This window comes from Opisthocomus hoazin, chromosome 25, assembly GCF_030867145.1.
Source record: "Opisthocomus hoazin isolate bOpiHoa1 chromosome 25, bOpiHoa1.hap1, whole genome shotgun sequence".
NCBI classification, from domain to species: domain Eukaryota; kingdom Metazoa; phylum Chordata; class Aves; order Opisthocomiformes; family Opisthocomidae; genus Opisthocomus; species Opisthocomus hoazin.
In genome coordinates this window covers 6,226,717-6,249,629 of record NC_134438.1, presented here as the reverse complement: position 1 = coordinate 6,249,629, position 22,913 = coordinate 6,226,717, and the positions used below count along the sequence as shown (strand labels likewise).

General features: G+C 49.6%; 1 protein-coding gene across 4 annotated transcripts; it reads right to left on the bottom strand.

The window, feature by feature from the left end:
• Positions 1-28: 28 nt before the first annotated feature.
• Positions 29-20,407, bottom strand: C25H6orf89 (chromosome 25 C6orf89 homolog). Of its 4 annotated transcripts, none has more exons than XM_075442799.1 (8): positions 20,328-20,407; positions 16,563-16,770; positions 15,124-15,289; positions 3,575-3,729; positions 3,141-3,262; positions 1,732-1,858; positions 970-1,093; positions 29-571 (listed from the first exon to the last, which is right to left on the bottom strand). In XM_075442799.1, exons 2-8 carry the CDS (start codon positions 16,749-16,751, stop codon positions 486-488), a joined length of 969 nt encoding a protein of 322 aa, XP_075298914.1. In that variant the 5' UTR covers positions 16,752-16,770; positions 20,328-20,407; the 3' UTR covers positions 29-485. The 4 variants fall into 4 exon arrangements, with proteins under 4 accessions (XP_075298914.1, XP_075298917.1, XP_075298916.1 ...); XM_075442802.1 differs by lacking the exon at positions 20,328-20,407 and adding an exon at positions 17,073-17,630; XM_075442801.1 differs by lacking the exon at positions 20,328-20,407 and adding an exon at positions 17,115-17,630.
• Between the last annotated feature and the right edge of the window lie 2,506 nt (positions 20,408-22,913).

The window sequence follows — 22,913 nt, the reverse complement described above, 5'->3', positions numbered from 1 at the left end:
AGAGACGCGGTGGAGCTGGGACACGTCACCAATTCATTCCCTTTATAGAGCTGGCCTGACAAGACAGGCTCAAAGCTTCCTCCTCAGGAGGAATGCACACAGAAATGTCACACACCCCCTCCACTCCCAAACCCCCCAGGAAGTTTCAGAAGTGCCACAATACACAAAGGACACAAGGTGAATCTCATCCTGAGAAATCCCTCTGTTGTTCCTGGAAAAAACCCTTTGCTGCAAACCCAGGGCTTACCTGAGGCGACAGGGAAGGTCATAAATAGCTTGAGCTTCTCTCAAAACACATTTGAGGAAAAGCAAAGAATTACCTCAAGGGTCAGGAAAACAGTCATTTTTAAACACTGTAAACATGCAGGGTGGCAACGCTGCCTGCCCCAGTTGCCCCAGTTCTATCGCTTTCAAGACTTTGCCTTGGCTTCAAAGCTGAAAGTCTTCTTTCCAGGAAACAGCTCCATCTTCCTACCCCACTGTCCTTAGCTGGCAGCTCCATCACAAACAACCGCCGGCTCTGTCCCTTTGGCCATGAAGCTCATCATCCAGTAATCCGCGCTGGCATAACCTTTGGAAGACGCAATGAAGAGGCCGTGTTAGATGAATCCACGCTTAATGACTGCTCACATTTCCCATGAAGTGATGGGGGTGTGCAGAAGCTCTTTGGAAAGACACTGCCCTCAGTGACATGCTGGGTTTGTGATTCCCGGCAGAGCTTTGGGCCTTGTGTAGCCCACACTGCTCAGTTTTCACACCGAGCATCTCACGGCATCCTGCTGGTTGTGTTCCAGGCCACAAACTCCCGGTCAATGATCACTCCTCTGTACTGCGACAAGCAGGCACACACCAGTTTGGAGGCAGCAACAGCACACACCACCCTCGCAGGTGTCAGGCAGAAAAGACCCAGCTGGAAGCTGGTCTCCAAGGGATCTCCCAGACCCTGCATGCTACAGTACCGGTACTCACCCAAATCTCCAGCTTCCAGCTCCACCTTGAACATCTCACAGTGTCCTCTGCACTTGTCCAGAGGTACAACGGTCAGGGTGAGCTGCCCACTTCCAACAGCAAAGAGGCTGTGCAAACTGTAGCTCTGGCATGAGAGGAGAATATTTCAAAAGCCTTGCTAGCTTTACTTGGGTCTGTCTGATCAAGAAAGGGGCAAGTCACTGTCCTGCAGCAAGGTGAGACAGCGCAAACCACAGGTTTGCTGCTCCCCCCTTGTGCCAGTAGATCACAGCTGAGGTCAGCTGCATGCAACAGTCCTCTTCCCCTCTCCTGTCCAAGGCAATGCAGGCCCTCCACACCCACAAAGCCCGCGAGAAAGCGCGGAGACCAGGCTAGAAGCCTGAAGTGTCACCATGTTCAGTGAAACATCTCCGTGGCAGGTAGCTCAGCATGGGGGAGGCTTACTGCCAGCAACAGCTCCTAAAATTCAACTCTTCAATGAATTCTGCCCAACTGTGCACAAAAAGACCTTCGCCTCACACAGCTCCAGAGAAAGGCCAGGACAAACGTGAGCGGAGCTGGGACACCACATGGGCATCTCTAACCGCCAAGGGAGATGGATACCACCCGCCCAAAGCTAGACACAACTTCTGGGTGCTGCAGCAACCCTAAATCTTTCTTGTCAGGATTGTATCAGCTGAAAATGTCCTGCAAATCCTCCAAAGCTTTGGAGTTTCTCACAGACAGGGACATCCCACAATGTCCCTGGGATGAATTTCTCACCTTATTCCCCAAATCTGGATGGCGGATGAGGAAGCAGCTCTCCAGGGACACCGTCTTGGGGAAGGACAGCAAAGAGGAAGTGGGAAAAAATTCGTGCAGAATCTGAGTTTTATTCACAGATTTGTTCCTAACAAAACAAAACAACCCATGTTAAAGGAATATCACGCAATGACAACACTCATATTTAAAAGGCTACTTCCAAGATCAAAATTCTTCACAAATATTCATGCTTGATAAACAGTCTGCTGGTAGACTAGCGTCTAGGAGCAAAATTTGACCTCTCAGCTTCTAAACCTGTGCTCCCTCATATCTTCCTTCTTTGTACCTGCAGCAGCACCGCATAAACAAGGAACAAACAGATCACCATGGATGTCTAAACTTCATTTCCCTCCCCTCTTCCCTTAAAATGATCCGAGTCATTGACTGGATCCATTAATCATAAAAGATGCAAAAAGGTGGTATGATACGCAACCATAACTGGAACCACATGGCAAGGCGGGGGGGAATCCAAGTCTGTTCTCTAGGCCAGGGAATGTAACTGGAAAAGGCAGGGTGGGGCTTGTTATTTTTACATCTCTGTCTAGTGGCGTGATATGATTAATACTTCTGTACCCTGATCATCCGTGTACCAGCACTGCGGTCGAGAAGCGCCGCAAGAAGATCCCATCTAAGCATTGGCCACAGCACAGCGTCCACCACGCCCTTCTCCAAGTCTGCTCGGACACTGCTCCCTTGCTGGTGCCAACGTGCCAGCGAGTCTACTGCACACCAGGTGGCACCTTCCCACGTTACTCCTCACCCTTCTCCACAGGAACAGACTTCGCTAATACACTGGTTGCTCTGCAACCTTAGAGAGCTCTGAATTGTTCACACATCTTGTAGCCACACTAAAGGCTTCAGCAAAAAGCTTTTAGTTAACAGGGGGTCAGGATCAGGGCTGGTCATTTTTCCTGCACGTGACCAAACACAAATTGCAGGATCTCCTAGCTTTCTGTTACTTCAGTGTTTTGCAAAAGTCATGGTATCTCCTCTCAGTCCACGCTAATGGTGGAGGATTTCCACTGAGTACAGAGGTGATTAGAAATGTAAACCAGCTGCCGCAAGTGATCAGACCACAACCCACATAATTAACATATGACTGAAGAACAGCAGTCACTGGGATGTTTCTGTCTTGTAAGGGGAGCAATATGTGAAGTCCCAGCCACAACACTCCACTTTTAGTACAGCAGGCTTCTCCTCGGATCAAATGAGTGCCAGCAGGTAAACAGCAGACTCTCACCCACTCCTGTTCCCCTTCCCTCCAGTTCAAGTGCAACTTGCAGGCTCCTGGTAATTCACATTGGCAAAAGCCTGGGCACGCCTGCTGAAGGGATGCACACATCCATCATGTGTTTTGTCTTTTGACTCACCAGGGAAAGAAAAATGGACAGCTCCACAATTCAGCTGAATTTTCTTCTATTATAACCTCTGCCAGGTCTGGGTCCTGGGACTGAAAATGCTTCAGTTCTTCATAGGAGAGATGCTGCCCTGTCTTAAATGACACAAAACAAAGATAAAAGCTGTGCACCCGAGCTTCTTCCCCTCTCCTATTTCCATCCCGCCAAAGAACATCCAAAAGTAACAGTCATCTAGATTGCTAAGTTTCCAAGCATAATGTTAATTAGTCAGAGGAGAGCTCCTCACTCCCTGACATCTTTAAACTGAGGCAAAATGCTGTCTTTGCTACACGGTCTACCTCAATCAGCAGTTTGAGTTTGTGGTTGAAAATACTGGGCAGGGGTCTCTGGCTGGTAATATTCAAGAGTTTGGACTGGCCATCCAGCCTTACATATCCATGCATTACCTTGATTAGAAAAGGCTGAGACCTCTGGAGCTTTTCTGATAGTTCTCCGAAGTCTGTCACTATCTGAAGGCTTTTCACAGTAGAACAGACTGTGCAGTTTGCAGGAAGCGTAGAAGCGTTCTGTCTGCAACCTGCTGCCCACCAGTCCTGGCATTCTTGGGAAGAAACAAGAGAAAAGTGTTTAATAAGAGCAAAAATGAAATGGAAAGGAGACAGACTCCATGATAAACTCATTATCCCTAACATGAAACACTGACGTTTCTTACAGCTTATGATGGCTGTTAAGTTACTCAAAAAGAGGGAGCTTCACCAGGGAGGGAACTCATCACAGAACGTTGCCAGCACAGGCTGCAGATTTTGGAGCTACAGCTCGGGGTGGTGAGAAACAGGACAGCTTTATGGAAATTCCACTCCTCTGTACATACAGCATACAGGCTAAACTACCCTTTCGTTATCAACAGAAGGATGGCAACAACCATATATAGTGCAGTTAAAACTGAAACAAGCCCACAAGCAAAAGATCAATCCAAACACGTTCTCAAGGAGACAGCCAGAAGACAAAAAGAAGATCCAGGCTGAAAAGCGTAACTCTAACACGGCTAGCACTGGTGCTATGAACCCAGTTAAGACATTCCCGAAATCACTGCACTCCCCTTTATTTCTGTGTTAATTCAGAAATACTCTGTCCTAGGCAAATTTTGCCCAGTGTCTGATGTGCAGAAGATGCTGGGGAATGCGGGATTTCACTAAGATGTGCTGCTGCTGCTTTCATTCATCCCATGCATTGACTTGAAGATGAAATGGGGAGAAAAGTTGCAGCATGAGAAACCCCTGGACCGCAGCTATATCCATTTTAAATTCCAGAAGTTGTTACGCCACAATCGGCTGAACTGGCCTACAATGTACACTGCATATGATTACATCTTCAAAAATTCGATTTTTATGGGAAACCATTACTTGATGCCTGGATCCTGCCTCCCTCCTCCAACTTCACAGCCCTCCCAGCACAAAAAAGTGAGTAAACATTAACAGAAGAGCCATGTTGCAGCACTGAATGAACAGAACAAGAGCCGATAACGCTGAACGCCCCATGTATTTCTGTGTTAAAGGATCTGCAGGAGCTGCCACACACTAAAAGGATGCGTCTCTAATCTCGTGGCAATGACAGCCCTGGTTCTGCAGCCTTAATCTTTAATTCGGGCAGTGGCGGCAAACCCACCCGAATGCCTGATCTGTCAGGGTGGGTTAGGAAAAACCCCAGGCTCAGGACACGGCTCAGGACACACCTCAGATGAACCATCCACGGATCTGTCCTCACGACAGGCCCACCCGCCCCGGTCGGTGCCAGCACATGTCAGAGCAGCTCATGTCTCCCGGACACTGCCGCAGGCCACCCACTCGGGAAACGGAGCAGATGGGAAAGGGGAGGAGGAAGAGACAGTGAAACCTGTGTGAAAAATAAAGTTGGGAAACAAGCATGCACCGCAGCTTTTCAGGTACGCACGCAGCCTGCCTGTTACTGCCATCGTGGTTTCCAGCCACACTCACGCTCCTGCACACTGGTTGTAACTGATGAACAGCACTTAATAGGAAAGCTCTTGTTTTATTTTTCCCTCTGACATTTGCAACCGATAACAAGGAATGTTACAGAGGGTTTAGGTTCACTGGAACGTAACAACAAGGAGCAGATTGTGATTCGGTTTACTTTTTTCATTCTGAGTATTTCCAATCAACTCCCAAATGCTGCATTTCCCACCCTACTGCTGGGATATGGACTGAAAGGGATCAGAATATAATTCCTCGTCTTTCTGGAAGACACGTCTACACTGCTTTCAGGGAAAGAGTAAAATCCTTATTGCAAGCAGAAGTCCCCACTCCCATGAGAAACTGCTCCAATGTACTTTCCCTCACTGCTCACAAGAGAAAAATCTTTGTTCCAGTGCCTGTAGAAAGCTTCAATTTTACAACAACAAAACAACTCAACTCACAAAAAACAGCTGGTCAGTGACAGGAAACAAAAGCCTGAAAGATCTCACCAGAGGAAGGGCAGTTGCCATGAAGAGAACAAGAAAAGGTATCTTTTGGTCTCTGATGATACAGCGAGAAACAACATTACAATTTCTTTCTGGGCAAAACTCAGAAACCTCATCCCAAAGTGTTAAGCAGAGTTGTCCCGAAATTTTCTCTCTGGGCTCAGGGCAGTACCCCACGTAAGGGGATGCTAATCAGCTTGACAGTACAGAGCTTGATTCCTCTTTTGAGCTAGGCTGGGATATTTGCATTCTCAATTGCTCGATTCAGGAGGTTATTTCTTCTCCCCGTGAATAACCCAAGCGGAGCACGGTTGAGACGCATTTCAAATGCCCCAAGTGGGGTTGTGGGATTTTTTTTTTTCTTTCTTTTTTTTTTTTTTTTTTTTGGTAATTAATCTTTTAGATTTATTGTTGAGGGTGTTAGTCTGTGCACCAGCACGCGTGTGACTGGCATGACAAGTATGGGCAGCGAGAAGCGTCTGCCCTTCCCAGGGAGGGAGGGAGAAGAGACCGCGCACAGAGGAGAGGGCACGCAACGGCACACTGGGGACCAGGGCAGGAGTTTTACCGAGGATGCTCATTCTCTCTTTCGATTACCCTCCCTGCATTCCTTTTACATTATCACCCTGCCCAGACACCCTGGGGGATTATTCTGGTTTAAGTCGGGCGCGCTGTCTGTGCGCACGCACAGTCTGCTCGGAAATTGAAAAGAAAGATGCACTCTTCATCCCAGCACAACCATCACGTGCGGCCGTCACACCACAGTCCCATCCACTCACATTCAAATGTTAAAGTGCTGGGCGTGTGCAGTCATCCCTGTGGAGTTTGAGTGCAGGAAAGCAGCTGTAGTATTGACACGTACAACGAACCCTTACGCGACAGAAGCGCGGGCCAGTCCCAACTAACCTCTCCTCCACGCTTGCACTTTCTCACCCCTCTTGGAGGAGCAATCTTCAGCACGTTAAGCAGAACCTCAGTTCCCCGTCGGTCATACCCACCTAGTATTTACTTTCATGCTTTATTAGCTCTCCAGAACAAGAGCTGTCTCCTCCCCTGTGTCGGGATAACTCCTACCAGAGCCAGGGCTGGGGACTTTCAGCTGCTAACACAGCACAGACGAAGAGATGGCAACCTTTCTTAAAACACTTCTATGATTAATGCTAGAAGGAGTTTATGACTGTACTTTCCACTATGCAGAAAAATAATTTTCAACTTACAATCAGTTTAAAATGAGTACCCCGCCCTTTCTGGCCATTTTCACATAGGATCTCCCAAGTTTTTTGGCTGTCCCCAGAACTATAGAGGGGTGTGTGCGCACAACCCCAGAGATACTGGGTGTGGACGATCAGATTGGAAACTGAGAGGTTACTGAGAAGACCTGGCCCTGCTTCTACCCGTTGCAGCGAAGCAATAAAACTTATGGAAACTTGCCCGCATAGATCCGAGGGCAAGACCTCAGCAGCAGCCCCGGTCTCTTTAGGGACCATATGGAAGGCGAAATATCAGTCCGGCACTGCAGCAGGTTCAAAGGGAAGCCCTGAAGCAGGGGGACTGTCTGCTCCAGCAAGATGCAAGGAGCCAAGGGCTGCTCCTGACCCTAACGAAGTGTTGAAAACGTAAAATCCCCTGCATATGGAACTGCAGGTGCTGAGGCAGCTTGTTGGCTCTTCCCCAAGCTGGTTTCCTCCCCAGCACTCAGGACTGCAAGGCTGAAGAAGTCTGCAGCAGGCAAGCAACAGCTAGGTCTGCACAGGACAGTCTGGTCCAGGGGAAGGGAGACTCCCCCGGCACTTCACAGTCCCCCCAGGTCTTCTGTCCTTACAGGTTCTTGATACCATCACCCATGATAACTAGGAGAAAGCTCCCCAGAGGGCTGTCTAATACACTAAGCAGCTGCACAATCTGCAAAGGTTGGTTCCAAATCCTCAATTCCTCTTTCTGGGGCTGATGCTATTCCCCAGTCCCACCACGCACCTCACTAGGGACCAGTGCCCAGAGCACTCAAGCAATTTCAGCACGACTAGGATGAACTTGGGGCTCTCACGAAAGACTGGCCTACGCACTGAATGGTCAGAAGACCTTTCTCCATCCCTTCTTGTAGGTCCATTGTACAAGCCTGGCTGTTCCATTAACACCCACAACACTTTTGGACTGTCCCTCACAGGATCCAATGTACCATCAGGAACTACAATCAGGGTAGGTCAGCAGGTAAACCTCAGGGCTCTCAAAAAGCATGGCCAACTCTACATTGGCTAATTCAAAGGTAAGCTCAGGCTGGGAGTGGACTCACGCGGGCCCGACCCAGTGACTCATTTACAGTACTGCACTGACAGCCACAACCTTCTTCCTACGTGCTAGATCCAACAAGAAGAACACGCTGATTGCCACTTCTACAACGTCTACCCGCAGCTGTGCATTTGTAGAAGTCGGGGGATTTTTCAAGATGGATCTGAAGAAACCCTTCAAAGGAAGGGATCAAGACCTCAGCCTACCCTCTGCTGTCTGCGACCATACTTTCCCCTTGGCCAAAGGGGCCCTTCACAGATGTGCATCTGACAGCTTGTGGGACACTTACCTTCTCCATTCATTTTCATAGCAAAAGCCCAACCAGAAGCTGGTTCTTAAGGCTGACATAGTGCAGAGCTTTTAAAGAGACATTTGATCCCACCTGTAAGATTCCCAGTGATGAAGGGCCCATGAGATCCGCAGTGCTCTGACGTCCAACTACTATCACCACAGAAGGGCTGCAGCTCTCCCTCCAACTGGAAATATCTAGTTTCCAGATGCTGGATTTTACAGTGCTGTTTTCCATTATTTTAAGGACAGGGATTTGCAAGGTCTAGCCCTTAACCTTAAAGTGAAGTTGCAGCTCATAACCTACTGTTATTACTTTGACAGCCAAAGAACATGCAGGCCAGGTTGTTCTTGCTCCTACGGTACAACTAGCCACTTGCTGCGTTGGGACCACTGCAGGCTTATAAATACCATACTCCTGAAGTAAATAGCTTGTTCCTTGTTGTGTTATGTCACCGCAGCAGGATATACTATATGATTATTACCACATCCCCTTTCCCAGACTTTACAGAAAGATAAAACACTATCTTAAAAACTCAGAGCAATATGGACATCAATTCATGATCACAGTCTATGCCATGGGTAAATCTCCTCATCCTTACTTTACAGATACAGAAATTAAGAGCTCTGTAATGACTGTGTAGCACAGGTCAGAGGAGACGCTGGCAGCACTTGGACCAAAAGCAACGTTTCCCAAGCTCCATCTTCCTGAAATTTTTCACTAGGCTAAAAACTAATTTGATCCTTTACAATGTCATGCCAAAGCCAGGCTAAACTGATGGGTTCTTGGGTAAGTCAGACAGGAATCATCAGGAGTGCTTATCAATTACAGTGTGGAAGTCCTGATTAAGGAATGCATCACAGTGGGGTTTTAAATGTATACTACAAAAAAGGTCCTTGTTCAGCACAAGATCCTCACCTCTTTCTTAAACTGAACTTTTTTGTAGCTCTGAATATATTTAATATATTTATGCCAGGAGAAGGAAATACCTCCCAGTCTGGTTCATAGCGTTTTTAGGAACAGCCAGCAACAAAATAACAGCTACAAATAAATCCATCAAGAAACTGTCATTTTTGTTCTGGGTAAGAAGTCGACAGCTCGAAGAACTACTCATTCATTTCACTAATGGGTCAAAACCCATTAGGATGATTACCCAATCTGTAGCAAAGCACAAGAATGATTTTGATCCAGCTAGACATTGTGAAATCAAGCCTGCTCAGCCTAGCCCAAGAGGAATTCACAGTCCTCTGGGGAGAAAGAGCATTATTTCCAGGAGAAACCTGCACCTACCAATCTACAAAACTGAAAGTAGGGACCAAGCCTCCAAAGTCCACTCCAGCCTGCACCTCTGGGTGCATGCCCGAGAAGAAAGCTTGTGCTGCTCTGGCAGTGCCTGCATGAGCAATGTGACTCAGAGGAACAGCACGCTCTTGAAGCAAATCCCTCCCAGTCACTGTCACTCGCCCGACGGCGGCTTCAGTCTGTGAAAGGTTTGATGTGCCCGTGTCACTAATGCTGACAGGGCTGCTAAATGCCTCTGCAACAGGCCACGTACAGCACACTCACTCTCTTTCCAGGGAAGCAAACCCAAAGAGAGAATTCACTTGCTCTGCAAATGAGGAAACAACAAATTCTGGAGGCATCAAAATATAGAAGCAAAAGGAAGAGTTTTTCACATTCCGGATTACCACAATGATCTGGAGTTAGTTTACTGTCAGCAAATCCAAATAAACAGTCCACTGGCTGAACAGAGGCCAAACTAAAGCAGTATATGAAAACAGCTTGGCACCACCCTGCACTGCAAAGTCAGCCTTTTTTTTTTTCCCCTTTGAACAAATGAACACCCGTGTCTGTTGGTCACTCTCAGGTTATATTATCAAAGGGTTGTTTACAGACACATAAAGAGTATCAGATAAACTGGCAGCTGTGCGGTGAGGGGAGGGAGCCCTGCACAGCGTTGCTACCCACACCATGCTCACATCCACCTCAGAATGCTCCAGCCCCCGGAGCCAGTGCATGAGCATAAGCACGAACACAAGAAGCAACCAGCTTGACTTTGCTTAAGGAAAAAAAAGTAAGATCCTTTGCAAGCAAAGGGAGAAGGCCATGCTGAAGCAAACAAGAAGTCAGAAATCAGACCCTGCTTTACCTCCCAAGCAGCCTTGCTGTGCAAGCCTTTCACTCAGAGCAGGCCCACGTTCCTTGGGCTCACGCAGCACTGAGCCCAGCAGGTCAGAGGCACCGTGGGCTGCAAACCCACGGGGAGAGGCTGGCTGAATACCTGGGTGCTCAGCCCATGTTGAGCTCGGGAAGCAGAAAGCCCACCCTCGCGCAAGACAGACGTGATGGATGCTGGAGCTGTGGCAAGGACAAACGCACTTCAGGGCTACGGTAAGAAGGGAGGAGAGGAGTGTGAGAAGCGGAGAGCACCATGGCTGTGGCCGGCACATCGCAGGCTGCCTGCAAAGGGTTAAGATCAGAAAGAAGCCAGGAGCTGGCTTGACGCCAAGGCAAGTCTCCAGCTACATGGAAGGTGGCCAGAGGGCAGAGGCTGCTGTCCTCTCCCAGAAACCCAGCCTGCTGCGACCCGTCCCCACAAACAGCTCTTGGAGGCACCCAGCGGGCCTTGGGACGTGACAGTGACAGGCCATTTACAAGGTGTTGCTTATACACAGCTCTGCCAGCAGGATTCCCTTCTCTAAAACAGATTATGTTCAAAACCCATAAACATTATTTTAGCCCTAGAGGTCTAGGCAAAAAGCAGTATTTAACACAAGGAGTCCTCTCCGAGTGGGGGGTAACTTGCACCGCATCCCTTTTCCAACACTGAGCCATGTGCGTGCTTGCATCTGATTTTGGGGGTGCTCTGATCCAGCTGATTTTGAACTGTGGGGGATGTATGTGGTCAGGACTGGGTCTCACTAGAAGCAAAACTGGATTTTCCTTGAGGTCACTACAAACCCCTGCTATCAATACAACATCCAAACTGTCACGTTGTTGGACAACAGCCTGTTTGCCACCGACCAACCCGCTCTGCTGAGGTTTTTGAGATGCAAGGACTGAACTTACCATGGGCAGACACACAAGTTAATGTAAAAGCAACTTTATGCTCCGCTCATCACGTCATTGCTCTGTGTGGCTGGCAGGAACAGTTATCAACCAGCTGACATCAAAATTCATATTTAGATACTAACAAAGCTATAAGGATGTCACACTGTTGTGAAGGGAAGAACCACTGAAAAACAGGTAGAGTGACCATGATTGTAGTTTCAAAACTTCTGTTAAAAAAAGAGAAAACCTCTTTTCATTTGGGTCCGATAACTAGACTTTGAAAGCTCATTATATGATTCCTAATGCTTGCAGGGGACAGGGAAGTACTTGTAATGCTTACTTTGTACCAGAGAACTGAAACACAGAGGGAACGAGTTGTCCATTCAAGCTACCTCAGAGAAGAGAAACAAATCCAGGTTACCTAGGCCCTACTTTCTCCTTGGAACAGCACTAGAAAGCCTGGAGTTAACCCACGCGCCCACCCAAAACCCACCGTGCTCCTTACAGCAGGTAGAGCCCAGAGGTCGGCAAACCCATGGCCTCGCTGGGGGCCCTGCGAAGCGCTGACCCACCCGGCTAACAGCCACACGCCGCGGCGGTGGGAGGCTTTTCCCTCAGCCCGGAGCCAGCAGTGGGGCTTTCACAAGCTCTGCGTAAACACGAGCTCAGGAAGAGCAAATGCAAACCACATTTCTGCAGAGCTTTTCCCCAGCCGAAGGGACCTTGGTTCCTAGCCCTGGGAAAACAGCTGAAGAGGAGGCACGGACGCCAAACCCAAGGGTCTAAGAGTCAGCTTTGAAGAAACAAAGGGTGGGAACATTAGTTTTAATATGGGAGTTGATCCGGGGGAGAAAGCCGGCAAGCAACAGAGCAGAGAGACAGGCAAAAAGGAAATTTACTTTGGACCTAATCCTACAAACTTAACGCAAGACAGAGCTTAGCAGACACTGCTCCTCACCTCGGCCGCTCAAAGGTCCACCCACAGCCACCGACAGACAGGCAGCCCTTGTCAACCACAGCATGGCCCTTGGGGTGGAAGGGATGAGGATGAAGGTGAGTGTGAAGGCAGGTCACCCTGAGCCGGAGGGTGAGGGGAGCCATATCCTGCACCGCTGCTCCTCCCAAAGCCTCACCACCACTCTAACGCGGGGCTCTGACTCTCAGGGAAACCAGGCATCTGAGCTCCCCTTGTTCTGCAACACAAACCTGGCTGCTCAGCCCACACCTACCAGGGGACCGGGCTCCAACCCACAATCCCGGAGACAGGAAAGCTGCCCCAAGCCCACTGCTCCCCGAGCAGGTTCGGGGGGACAGCAGACCGCAGCCCCCCGCGGGCAGCCTGCCCCTGCCTGCCCAGGCCCAGAGGAAGCGAACCGGTCCACCCACGCTCACCACAGCCGGGCTTTGTCCGCACCACGTTGGGCGGCGCGGCCGGGGGAATTCTGCCAGCACTGCCGGTGGGCCAAGGCAGCCTCCAAACTGCGCACAGGTGGCTTCCAACAAGAACAGCCCAAGCTGCATTTGAACCGGTGCCCGAGCACAGAAAGCTCCAAGTTTCATCCTCAACCCCCTCAAAATTTTCATCTACCAGGATCTACACAGAGAAAGGAAGAGGAGTCTGTACATCGAGTCCCTTCATTAGTGGATTTCTCTGCTGCTCCGTCTCCTCGCGCGGTGCCTTCTCCTATGCAAGCGTGCACAAGAGAACGCTAGACCTGCTTGCAAGACCTCCCGGCCTTATGCTCACATCAACAAACAGGACAGCAAGACGTAGCTTTACCTTTTACCCTGCAGCAGACACAAGGCCAAAATTAAGGGCAAAACGTTACACCATGCACAAGGCAGGGCTGAATGAGAGCTCGGGAGACCGCTCAGCCCCTCGCCATCAAAATCCCTCTTCCAGATCCCTGTCAGATGGCTCTAGCATGGTCCATACAGCAGCAAGCCGTGCAGGTGACACCAGCACCACCGGGATGGGCGGACACTGGGACAGCCCCAGTGGCCACAGCTGCCGGCCGGGAAGCCAGGGCACGAGGGATTCCCACAGGAACCCAGCCAAGGTTCAGGCTGGGTGCTGCGCTCTCCCATTCAAATACCCAGGGTCTAGTCCAGTTCCTTTTGCCGAAGCAGGATCAAAGTTACCCCAGCCATCCCTAGCCAAGCTGTTAACTGGGACATGCTGTGGTTTCCACCACAACTTAACACTGCTGGAAAAACAGAGCAGCAACTGCCTCGTCCCCTCTGTACCTCCCCTCCTTTCCCCACAGCTGGCTTGCTGCCCACCCTATTGCTCATCACTTCAGAAGATTCCCAGGACTCACGGAGGCATAAGCGATTTTATATGCATTTAAAAAACAATCTCGCATCCTTCCTCTCCATCCATCCTTCCCTTTTCCCCTGCTCCTTTGGATGCTGCCCGATCTTCTCCCCATTCAGCTGGTTTTCCCATCAGTAGCCCAGACTTGCTTCTGCTCTTTTTTATCTTCACAGCAAGAGACTCATGAGTTCAGTCAGCCCTTGCTCTATCAACCTTTTGCTGTCCCGAGGAGCCTCCCTAGGCTCCCCCCATCCAAGGGGGCCCTGCGGCATCTGAAGGAAGAACCCGTCAACCTTCTGAACAAAACTTCACTGAAAAAATACTCAAGTTCCCGCTGGCTTCCTCCTCCATACAGAAGTAGAGGGGTGTTCACTCTTGTCAATGCTAAAATGCAGTAGATAAGGAGGCTACTAATGTCAAGTGGCTATCGGAGCCATCTCCTCGCCCCTGTTTTTTCCTCCCTGCGAGAGACCCCAGTGTTTAAGGAAGGAGACAAACAATGGGGGATCCCCCGTCCCACCCATAGGAACCCGAATCAACAGCAATCCCACGTGTCAGCGGAAGAGAGGGAGACACACGGAGAAAACGCAGAAGGGCACTGGCATTTCAGGGCGCCCTTTTTAGCCACAGCAGGAAGGTCAGAGCCAGAACAGACAACTCCAACACAATGAGCTGCCGAAGCTAAATATAAACCTGTTGAGGGCATGGATACAGGAGTTTGTTTTTACAGTAAGCCGACAGACGATCAACATTGTGCCACATCCCCACTCAAAATAATTCACCGCTTTATCATTACTGACAGTCTTTGTGTTTTATCAAAGAGGCAAAGCCCATGCTTACGCCCATTTGCCAGTCTAAGTCAGTGGAAAAGATTAACTGGGAACAAGAAATACTCAAACTTTTCCATTTCTATTATGCCAGCCTAGGAAAATCTATTATGTTCCTCCCCCGTGATGGGACCACCTCATTAGGGAGCCACTTATCTTGCTTCCTCACACACACACACTACCCTTAACGTCACATTAACTGCTATGAACAGCATAGCTCTCCAGCCCACAGTCCTTTCCCAATACACCGCTTGGCAAAAACTACTTTTCCTTAAATCCAGGTCACATGTTGAGGTTTCTACACTTTGCTCACAGATATCAAGCTTGGGTTGACAAACTGTTCTTGCCTGCTTACTCAGAAAAAACAAAAAGGGTGACATTTACCCAGCATAGCTATCTCAGTATGATTCTCAGAACTGCAGAGATTTTTAGAGGAAGGGGAACTCTTGTGGAAGAAAAAACTCTGAGGTGTTAAAAGCAAGGAAAAGAGAATGTGCAAGAACAAAATGATGACGTTAGAGACAAAACACGTTTCAGCCCCAATGAATGGAAGGGAAGGTGCCCTAGATAGAACTTGGGATACTATTTTTAAGAACAGTGGTAGGAAAAGAGAAAACCATGGTGCCACGCCAGTAACACATTTGTTATTCGGTGCCCATGGAGACACTCAAAGGATTCTCATGGCTGGTATTTAACTTGGTATTTCTTGCTAGGCTTACGTTACAGCAGAAAAATCATTTTCTTACTCTCGAGCATGTACTTCTTGGCAATAGGCAGAGAGAGCAGCCGGATGTGACCGATGAGGGAGCCCCAGGCATGGGCTCTGGAGAGCGGAGCTTCGGGTGGCAGCGGGCTGTATGGCTGGATCACGAAGTAAACAGTCAGCAAGACCAAGCCCAGCGTGAGCAGGCCCTGTGAGAGAAAACAGGCGCGGAATTAATTATACTGCAGTGAGATGGTGTGCCTCCAGAACAGGACACACCTTCTGACTGGTATCAAAGGGTTGTGGCTGTGTGCTGCAAGACAAATGTGCAAATTTTTGCTGTGGCTCCTCATTCAACTGCAATGCTATTCACGTACACAGAGCTGTCACCCAGTTTTATTGTTAGGGCTGTCCAGGGACAAAATTAAGCAGCCTTCAAACCCACACCACCCAACTCTGTTGTTGTATCTTAGCACTGCAAATAATCCAGCACCAGAGCAATGAGGATCATCTACAGACACTTCCGAGTCCTCCCACCAAATCAAATAAAAGCTTGCACCTCTGCCATACCTCTTACACAAGGTTTTCAAGGCTTTTTGCAAACATCCGTCAAGCCTCGAAACACTCTGGCAGAGTTGGAACCAGCTCCCTCCTCCATACCAGAATCCCAAATTAGCCTTAAAGAGATGACACGACGCGTTTCTCCCCCTGGCCAAAGTCAATCAACAGCAAAAACAAGAACAGAAGCTGAAAGTTCAGATTTCCAGTTTCCTGTTCTCCTGCCTCATTTTTACAGCTTTTTATAGGACAGGAGGAAGACAGTTTGAATTTTTTTCGAAATAGAAACCTTTGCAATGATTTTCTAAAGATGACACTAAAATATTACATAATATTATGCCAGTGGGAAGGTTTTCATCCTTGTAGCAAACATCTCCAACCTACCTAATTAATAACTGCATCCTTTCACCCACTTCGTGAAAATTTTTACAGGGTCTTTTAGTTAAGGGCCTCAAAACATTTTTGTAGCATCAAGCATCATGGCAATGGGTTTATTTTATAGACTACAAGGGGAATAAAGACAGGTAGAAGCTTGTGACTGCATCAGAAACAGAACCTGGACCTTGTTATTCAACCCTGAACTTTAAGAATCTTTTTCCCCTCTCACATTTCCACTGAGGGTGCTGACACTGGGAATCTTTGCCCAAAGAATCAATCCAAGTCTCATTCTTTAATAATTTAAGGAGAAGAAGGTGTTGACATGTTGAATTTTCAGCACACATAAGCAATTTCAAATCTCAGTCAGCTGTCTTCTGTTTTCAAGCCAGCTCATGGGACGAACGAAGCAAGCTACATTTCACAGCTTTTTAAATAAAGAACACAGAAAAATTCATCAAGGAAACACAATGGGAAATAAAAGGCTCAGGTGCAAAAGAAGAACTTCCGACCCTCTGACGGTCTGTGCATGCACAAAACACATCTTACCTTGTAGAGAGCCACAAGGACAGGGTATCGGGGAGGTCCCCTTTGGGGTTCGTTTCTTTCCAAGAGCTGCTTGATGAATTTCTCAATGGCTTTTTCTGACATCCCACACTGGTGGCCAGTTTGCCTCACTAGATCAATCGTCTCTGATAGCTTGTCATAAATGCTGAGCTCGTTGGCCGAAAGCTCCATGGCCTCTGATGAAAAATCCCTGTGAAAAGATTCAGTACGTTAGCAGAAAACACACTGCAGCCTGTACAGCTCAACACCAGAGTGTGCAGAGAGATCACAGGAACACCGCAATGCCTAGGCAAGAAGGAAGGCTTCTTGGAGCAAACCTGTGGGCAGCCAAAGGCACAACATTTAGCTGCAGTCCTAATAGTCTCTGCTGGTTCAATATCTCCCAGGGACTAAAAGAAGCCGTGAAATTTCCTGACAAGAGAAGAACTGGATGAGATTCGCAGCTTATGTAAATTAACAAAGCTTCCCAGAAATTAACGAAACTCCATTTACGCATCTATTCCAAATGAATCCGTCCATAAAGCGACTGCTCACCGCGAGCCTGCAATACAAAGCTGATCATCACACACAGCAGCCAAGCTAAGCTCTCCTACACTATAACTTTAGTCGCTTATTTTAACGCAGATTTGTTTTCATTAAATCCCCTGTCAGCAGTAAGAACAGGACAGAGAAATAAGCAGTATGTGTGGGGCAAAGTTCAATGGTTTACAATTTGTTTAAATTTTCGCAACCTAATGTCCAGGCCAACTGATTATTGAGCAACAGCAACGTGATAGCAGCATGCTCTGCAGGCAACAAAAGCTCCTGCGCTCCTCTGAAAGTTTGCCTGCAGGTCATTCATGTGCAGAAATGCCACGTAACTAAATACCGCAACAAGAACTGCATTGTGAACGCGAGACAGAGACAAAATGGCATTTGACAGCAAATTATTTCCCACCACGAAGTTTCAAAAGGGAAGTTTGTAAGAACGCACCTATAAGTGATCGACCTTAAGGTGCCAAAAAAAGAAATGTGTTCCTCTACCACTCCCCCAGTCTGCCACAAAGGCAGAGCCTCACGACACGGAGAGCAGCAGATGGGCTGAAGAAAAGATGCAAAGAAATTGCTGGACAAGCTAATAGCTACCAACTTGAGAATCCCATTGTCAGAGAGACATTTACCCTCGGAAAAACACTGCTGGGGGAAAGGGAGCATCTGTGAGGTCTTGCTTTGCTTCTTGTTTCTGAGCTGGGGCAAATCTAACCTGGATCAAACTGGGACAACCGAAACTCTTTCTGGAGAGACACAGTTTAGGCAATACATTGCCCTGAAAACACAGACTGAGGACCATCACGCAAAAACACAGGAAGCACAACCACTACACCCAGCTCACCGCTGAAAACGGCAACCAGGGCCCTGCCCCCCTTTTGCTCCAAGTACCACCAACACCAGGAACCAGCTCATGAATCCTCTGTGCTGCTTTGCCCAGTTCACCACCTCGCTCTGCGAAGTCTGTCGCTGTACCGCAAGAGTTGTAGCACTATTCACACAGGTCTTCTCTGCACACACCTCAGAGCCCGCATTTTGAAAGCACAGATCCATTTTGCCCACCCCAGAACAAGCTGACAAGCACTGTTCAACTCGTTCTGGCTACTCCTCCAGGACAAATCAGTCACAAATGTATGTATATAGGTATGCATATACCAAGAAACGAGATTCTCTTATTAGGCAACCAAACTTGAAATCTGACTTGCTTTTAAAGAACTGGCATACAGCTCTACCCCTAAACTATGGGCTTCTACACGAAGTCAGAACTCAAGAAATGGCATTTGTAGTAGTTTTTTTCTACAATGCTAAGGTGTAGGTTCAGAAAAAAAAATACTTTTCAACAGGCCTACCAGCTTCAGCAATTGCTTCTCTACCCCTATGATCAGCTCCCTGTTCTGTTTTTGCACATTTGTTTATGCGGTCACATGGTGAATCAGATCAGGAAAATTATCTGGCTGAAAAATAACCCCTATTTGTTTGGTCAGCAGCTGCCTAAGCATCCAACGCAAGCAGTTAATGTCAGATGGTATATTAACACTAGTGTCAAATATCCAGCCACAGCCTCAGAAACACCAAAAGAGTAAAATGTCAAATTAAAACCTAACCCCAAGCACACAATGAGAACATGCTGCGCTACATTGCCAGGTTAATTAGCTCCTGGCCCTATTCTACCGACATTCGTTGCACTCCATGCAAATATTTGTCCCAGATCTTACCACCTGAGCAGCCCCACGGGCTGGCAAAGCTATCCCAAAGCAGGTTTGATCAATAATATCTCATTATGGATCGTAAGCTCGCCAAGGCAGGGACCTTTTTGTCTCATCTGTAAAGCACCTAGCGTGCCCTTGGCTCTATAAAAACAATACATCGCTTTACTAACTCTTTGATTTATGTAATACCCTGATTCACATAACAAGCAAGAGCCAGCACATTTGCAGGATATTAAAAGTCCTTTTTTTATCCCAGCTTCTGTGATTACTCTAGTTGCCTTGAGGCTGCAACTGGCGCACTAAATGGTCTCAAAGGTTATCTAGCTTCCTCTGCCTCCCGTGTGCCAAAGCTTTTGCCCGTGAAGCTCTCCTGTGCCGAATTCCAGCAGATTCGGTGAGCTTCCCCTGCTTACAGAACCTGCCTGGAACCACTTAAAACAATTATCCTTACAGAAATACTATCGAACATGGTGATTTCCCCCTTTCCAAACGGCAGAAGCATCCTACGATGATAAAATGCCAAGACACATCCCAGTTCTCTTCCTTTCACATTTGTACTCAACTCTGAGCAGATACCTCTGTAGACAGCCCCTCCAAGTCACAAACGCTAAAAACCCAACGCAGCTCCTTGACAAACTCGCTGTAACCCATGTCCTCAGCTAGGAAACAGGGCACCGCGCTCCCACATTGTTTTGAGAACAGATGAGGCCTTAAAAAAGAAATAACAACCCATTATTTCCCTTCCTATCACCACAATACAACCGACAGAATAATAACAACGGAGTACTGTACCCACTCTGCCGAAACACGCAGATACTGAACGAGCCGGGTCCCTAGCACACAGCAACCCCTCAGAGCCAGGCCTTTTCAATCAGGGAACCCATATGTTCGTACTATTTTTAATGAACTCCACCAGCCTAAGAGCACTAAGCAGCTCTCTTTGTCAATGTAAACGGCGATAGTTCTCGGCCTGGAGGGTTTCCACCCAAGAGCCCTATCCAAGAGGCACCAGGCACGGGCAGGGTGTTGGACCCAGGCTTTAGAATGCAAAATATTTAGAGAGAAACGCTTTACAAGGGAAAGCTTGCTCGCCTTGCTGGTGAACCTGAAACAGCGATATAAATACAAATACACGCTCATCTGCTTTCACAGCGCTTATCTGCCTCCCTCGGCCCAGCTCAGGCCCCAGCCCTGGGCTCAAAACCCGCCGGGCAGGGGCCTGCACCCCGCCACAGGCCCACGGCATCGCCCTTCTTTATCTGTGAGGCAGAGGAGATCCAGTCAGGATTTACCACAAAAAAAAAAAAAAAAAAAAAGAAAAAAAAAAAAAAAAAATCAATAAATTGAAGCAGAAAACAGCCCCCCACCCCCGCGAGGGCCTCGCCGAGGCCTGAGGAGCCCCACCAGGCCCGGGGAGCCCCCCCCAGGCCCGGGCCCACCGTGAGAGGCCGAGGCCCGCCCGCCCCGGTGCCCCCCGCCCCGTCTCCCCCCCCGGCGCCCCCGGCCTCACCCCGGCACCGCCCGGCGGCTGCCCCGCTCCGCCGCCCGGCTCCGGGCTCCTCCCGCCCGCGATGGAGGCGGGACGCGGGGCGCCGAGGGGCCGGGCCGCCCCGCTGCTTCCTGCTTCCGCCGCGGCGCGGCGCGGCCCGGCCCCGGTGCCTGCGGGTCCCCCGCACCCCGAACGGCCCTGAGGACACCCCCCCCCCCCCCCCAGTGGCCCGCGGAGCCTCCCCAGCACCCCCGAGTCCCCCTGAGACCTCCCCAGCACCTGTGTGAGACCAGAACACGGAGACCCCCCCCACCCATCCCTAAGACAACCCTCAGACCCCCCCCCCCCAGCACCCACCTGAGCCCCCAGCACATTCAGACACCTCCCTGCTAACCCTAACACCCCCCTCCGCCCCCAGCACCCACCTGGGCACATGACCACCCTCAGACCCCCCCCAGCACCCACCTGAGCCCCCAGCATATTCAGGCACCTCCCTGCTAGCCTTAAGACCGCCCCCCAGCACCCACCTGGGTCCGTGACCCCCCTCAGACACTCCTGCCCAGCACCAGCCTGACCCCAGGACCCTCAGACCCCCCCCAGGAACCCCAAGACACTGCCCCCCCTCCTCTCCCCAGCACCCACCTGAGCCCATGACCAACTTAAAGCCTTCCCAGCACCCACCTGACATCCCTCATTACCTTCAGATACTCGCCCAGCACCCTCGGACCCCCCACCAGCACCTACCGGAGCCCCCAACACCCTCTGACCCCCACTAGTATGCTAAGTCACCCCCTCAACACCCACCTGAGCCCCCAGCACGCTCAGAAACCCCCCACTAACCTTAAGAAACCCCCCCGCACCTGCCTGAGCCTACAGCACCCCTGAGACCCCTCCCCAGCACCTCTGGAAACCACAGCACCCCCATAACCAGATCCCACAGCCTCCATGAGACACCCCCCTCCACCCCCAATCACCCCCCGAGTCCCCAGTTTATCCCCAGCATCCCCCACAGCACCCATCCATCACCTTGTACAGCCCCCTAGACCTTACAGCAGCCCCCCAGGCCCTACAGAACCCCCCCAATCCCTACAGAAGCACCCCAGAACTTACAGCAGCCCTCACAGACCCTAGAGAACCCCCATAATCCCTACAGGAGCCCCCCCCAGACCCTACAGGAGCCCCGTTGGTCCCATTTACCTCCTCCAGGTCCACTGAGCTGCATCTGTGCTCCCCACCGAGACCCACCCAGTGCCCCCCTGAACCCCACTGACCGCCAGCCCCACAGGGACATAGAAGCCCTTTCCTGCAGCTTGAGTGACAAGCAGTGACCAGGCATGGTGTGACAACCCCCCAAAAATTTTGGGAAAGCCCTAAAAAGTGGGGGAAGGGCTTCCAGGAGTAAAGGGCTGGGAGATGGAGCAGGTGGAGGTTCCCAGAGCCACCCCCAGCATGAAAAGCTCGGAAGCAAGCCGGAGCGAGGGCGCTCAGCCTCACCCAGCTCTCAGACGTGGGCTTCAGTCCTTAATTGCAATTAAATGCATTGTCAGAGGAAGCTGCTTGTTGTGGCTGTGCCGGATGGTTTTGGTGTCTCTCCAGTCTCTTCTTCAGCCTTGTTTATGTTCTCGGCCTCAACAACTTCCTGCAGCAACGAATTCTGCAGTTGAATTAAACGCTGCGAGAAGGACTTCCTCTCCTCAGGTTTGAATTTCCTGCCCTGTCAATCCCGGTGTGGGAAGCGGGACGGTCTCCGCAGCCCCATTTTACTGGGGATGGGGTGAAATTCAGGGAGATGCTGCCTGGTGAGACCCGAGACTTGGTGGCTGGGGTACCGAGAAATGTGACCAATGGTTTGTTCCAGCTTGTCAGGAGCTGCTCCGGGCTCTCTGCTTCCGAGGTGGATGCGTCAAAGTGAGACGGTCGCAAACACCTGCTGACTTTGGGCCGGTATCCGCAATCTTCTGCAGTCTTGGCTTGGCTGGGGCAGCTCCTCTCATTCACGTGGAGCACCTTGAGGAATTCCAAACAGCTCGAAGGGGAACAACCTGATTTAAACAAGAATTCCTGTGGTCCAAACAAATATGTGTTTCCCCGTTGCTATTAATATCTCAGACCTTGATCTTCCTCCAAATACTCCTGCAGGCGTTTAACAGCTTGTGAATGAGCAATCCCTTTGATCCTGGAGTGAGTGTTCCCTGGGATGGTGAATCATTAAAGGTAGAAGAGATGCTTTCAAACTCAACGCACTGACCGTGTTTTCCAGCACGCTTTATTGCCTTCCTGGTGTTTCTCTCAACCTGGCAATGAAAAATTCATTTCCAAGCTTGGAGTGGAGTAACACTTGCTTTATGCAACACCTTTAGGCACAATCTCAACTCTTTTTTCTGGACCTGATTTCTAGTGGAATAAGACAGACGCTTCTTTCTGCCTGCTGCTCCAGGAAGCTTTTTCCCTTGCAGGTCTCTCCTCTGGGCCCTGTCCGAGCTCCCCGGTCTGTTTTTGCAGCACCAATATTGCACGATTGGAAGGTATCGCTGCATTTGCTGCCATCTAATGGGAGAATTCAGCCTTGGTCTCCTCAGCTCCTTCCTCAAGCAAATCAAAACGATT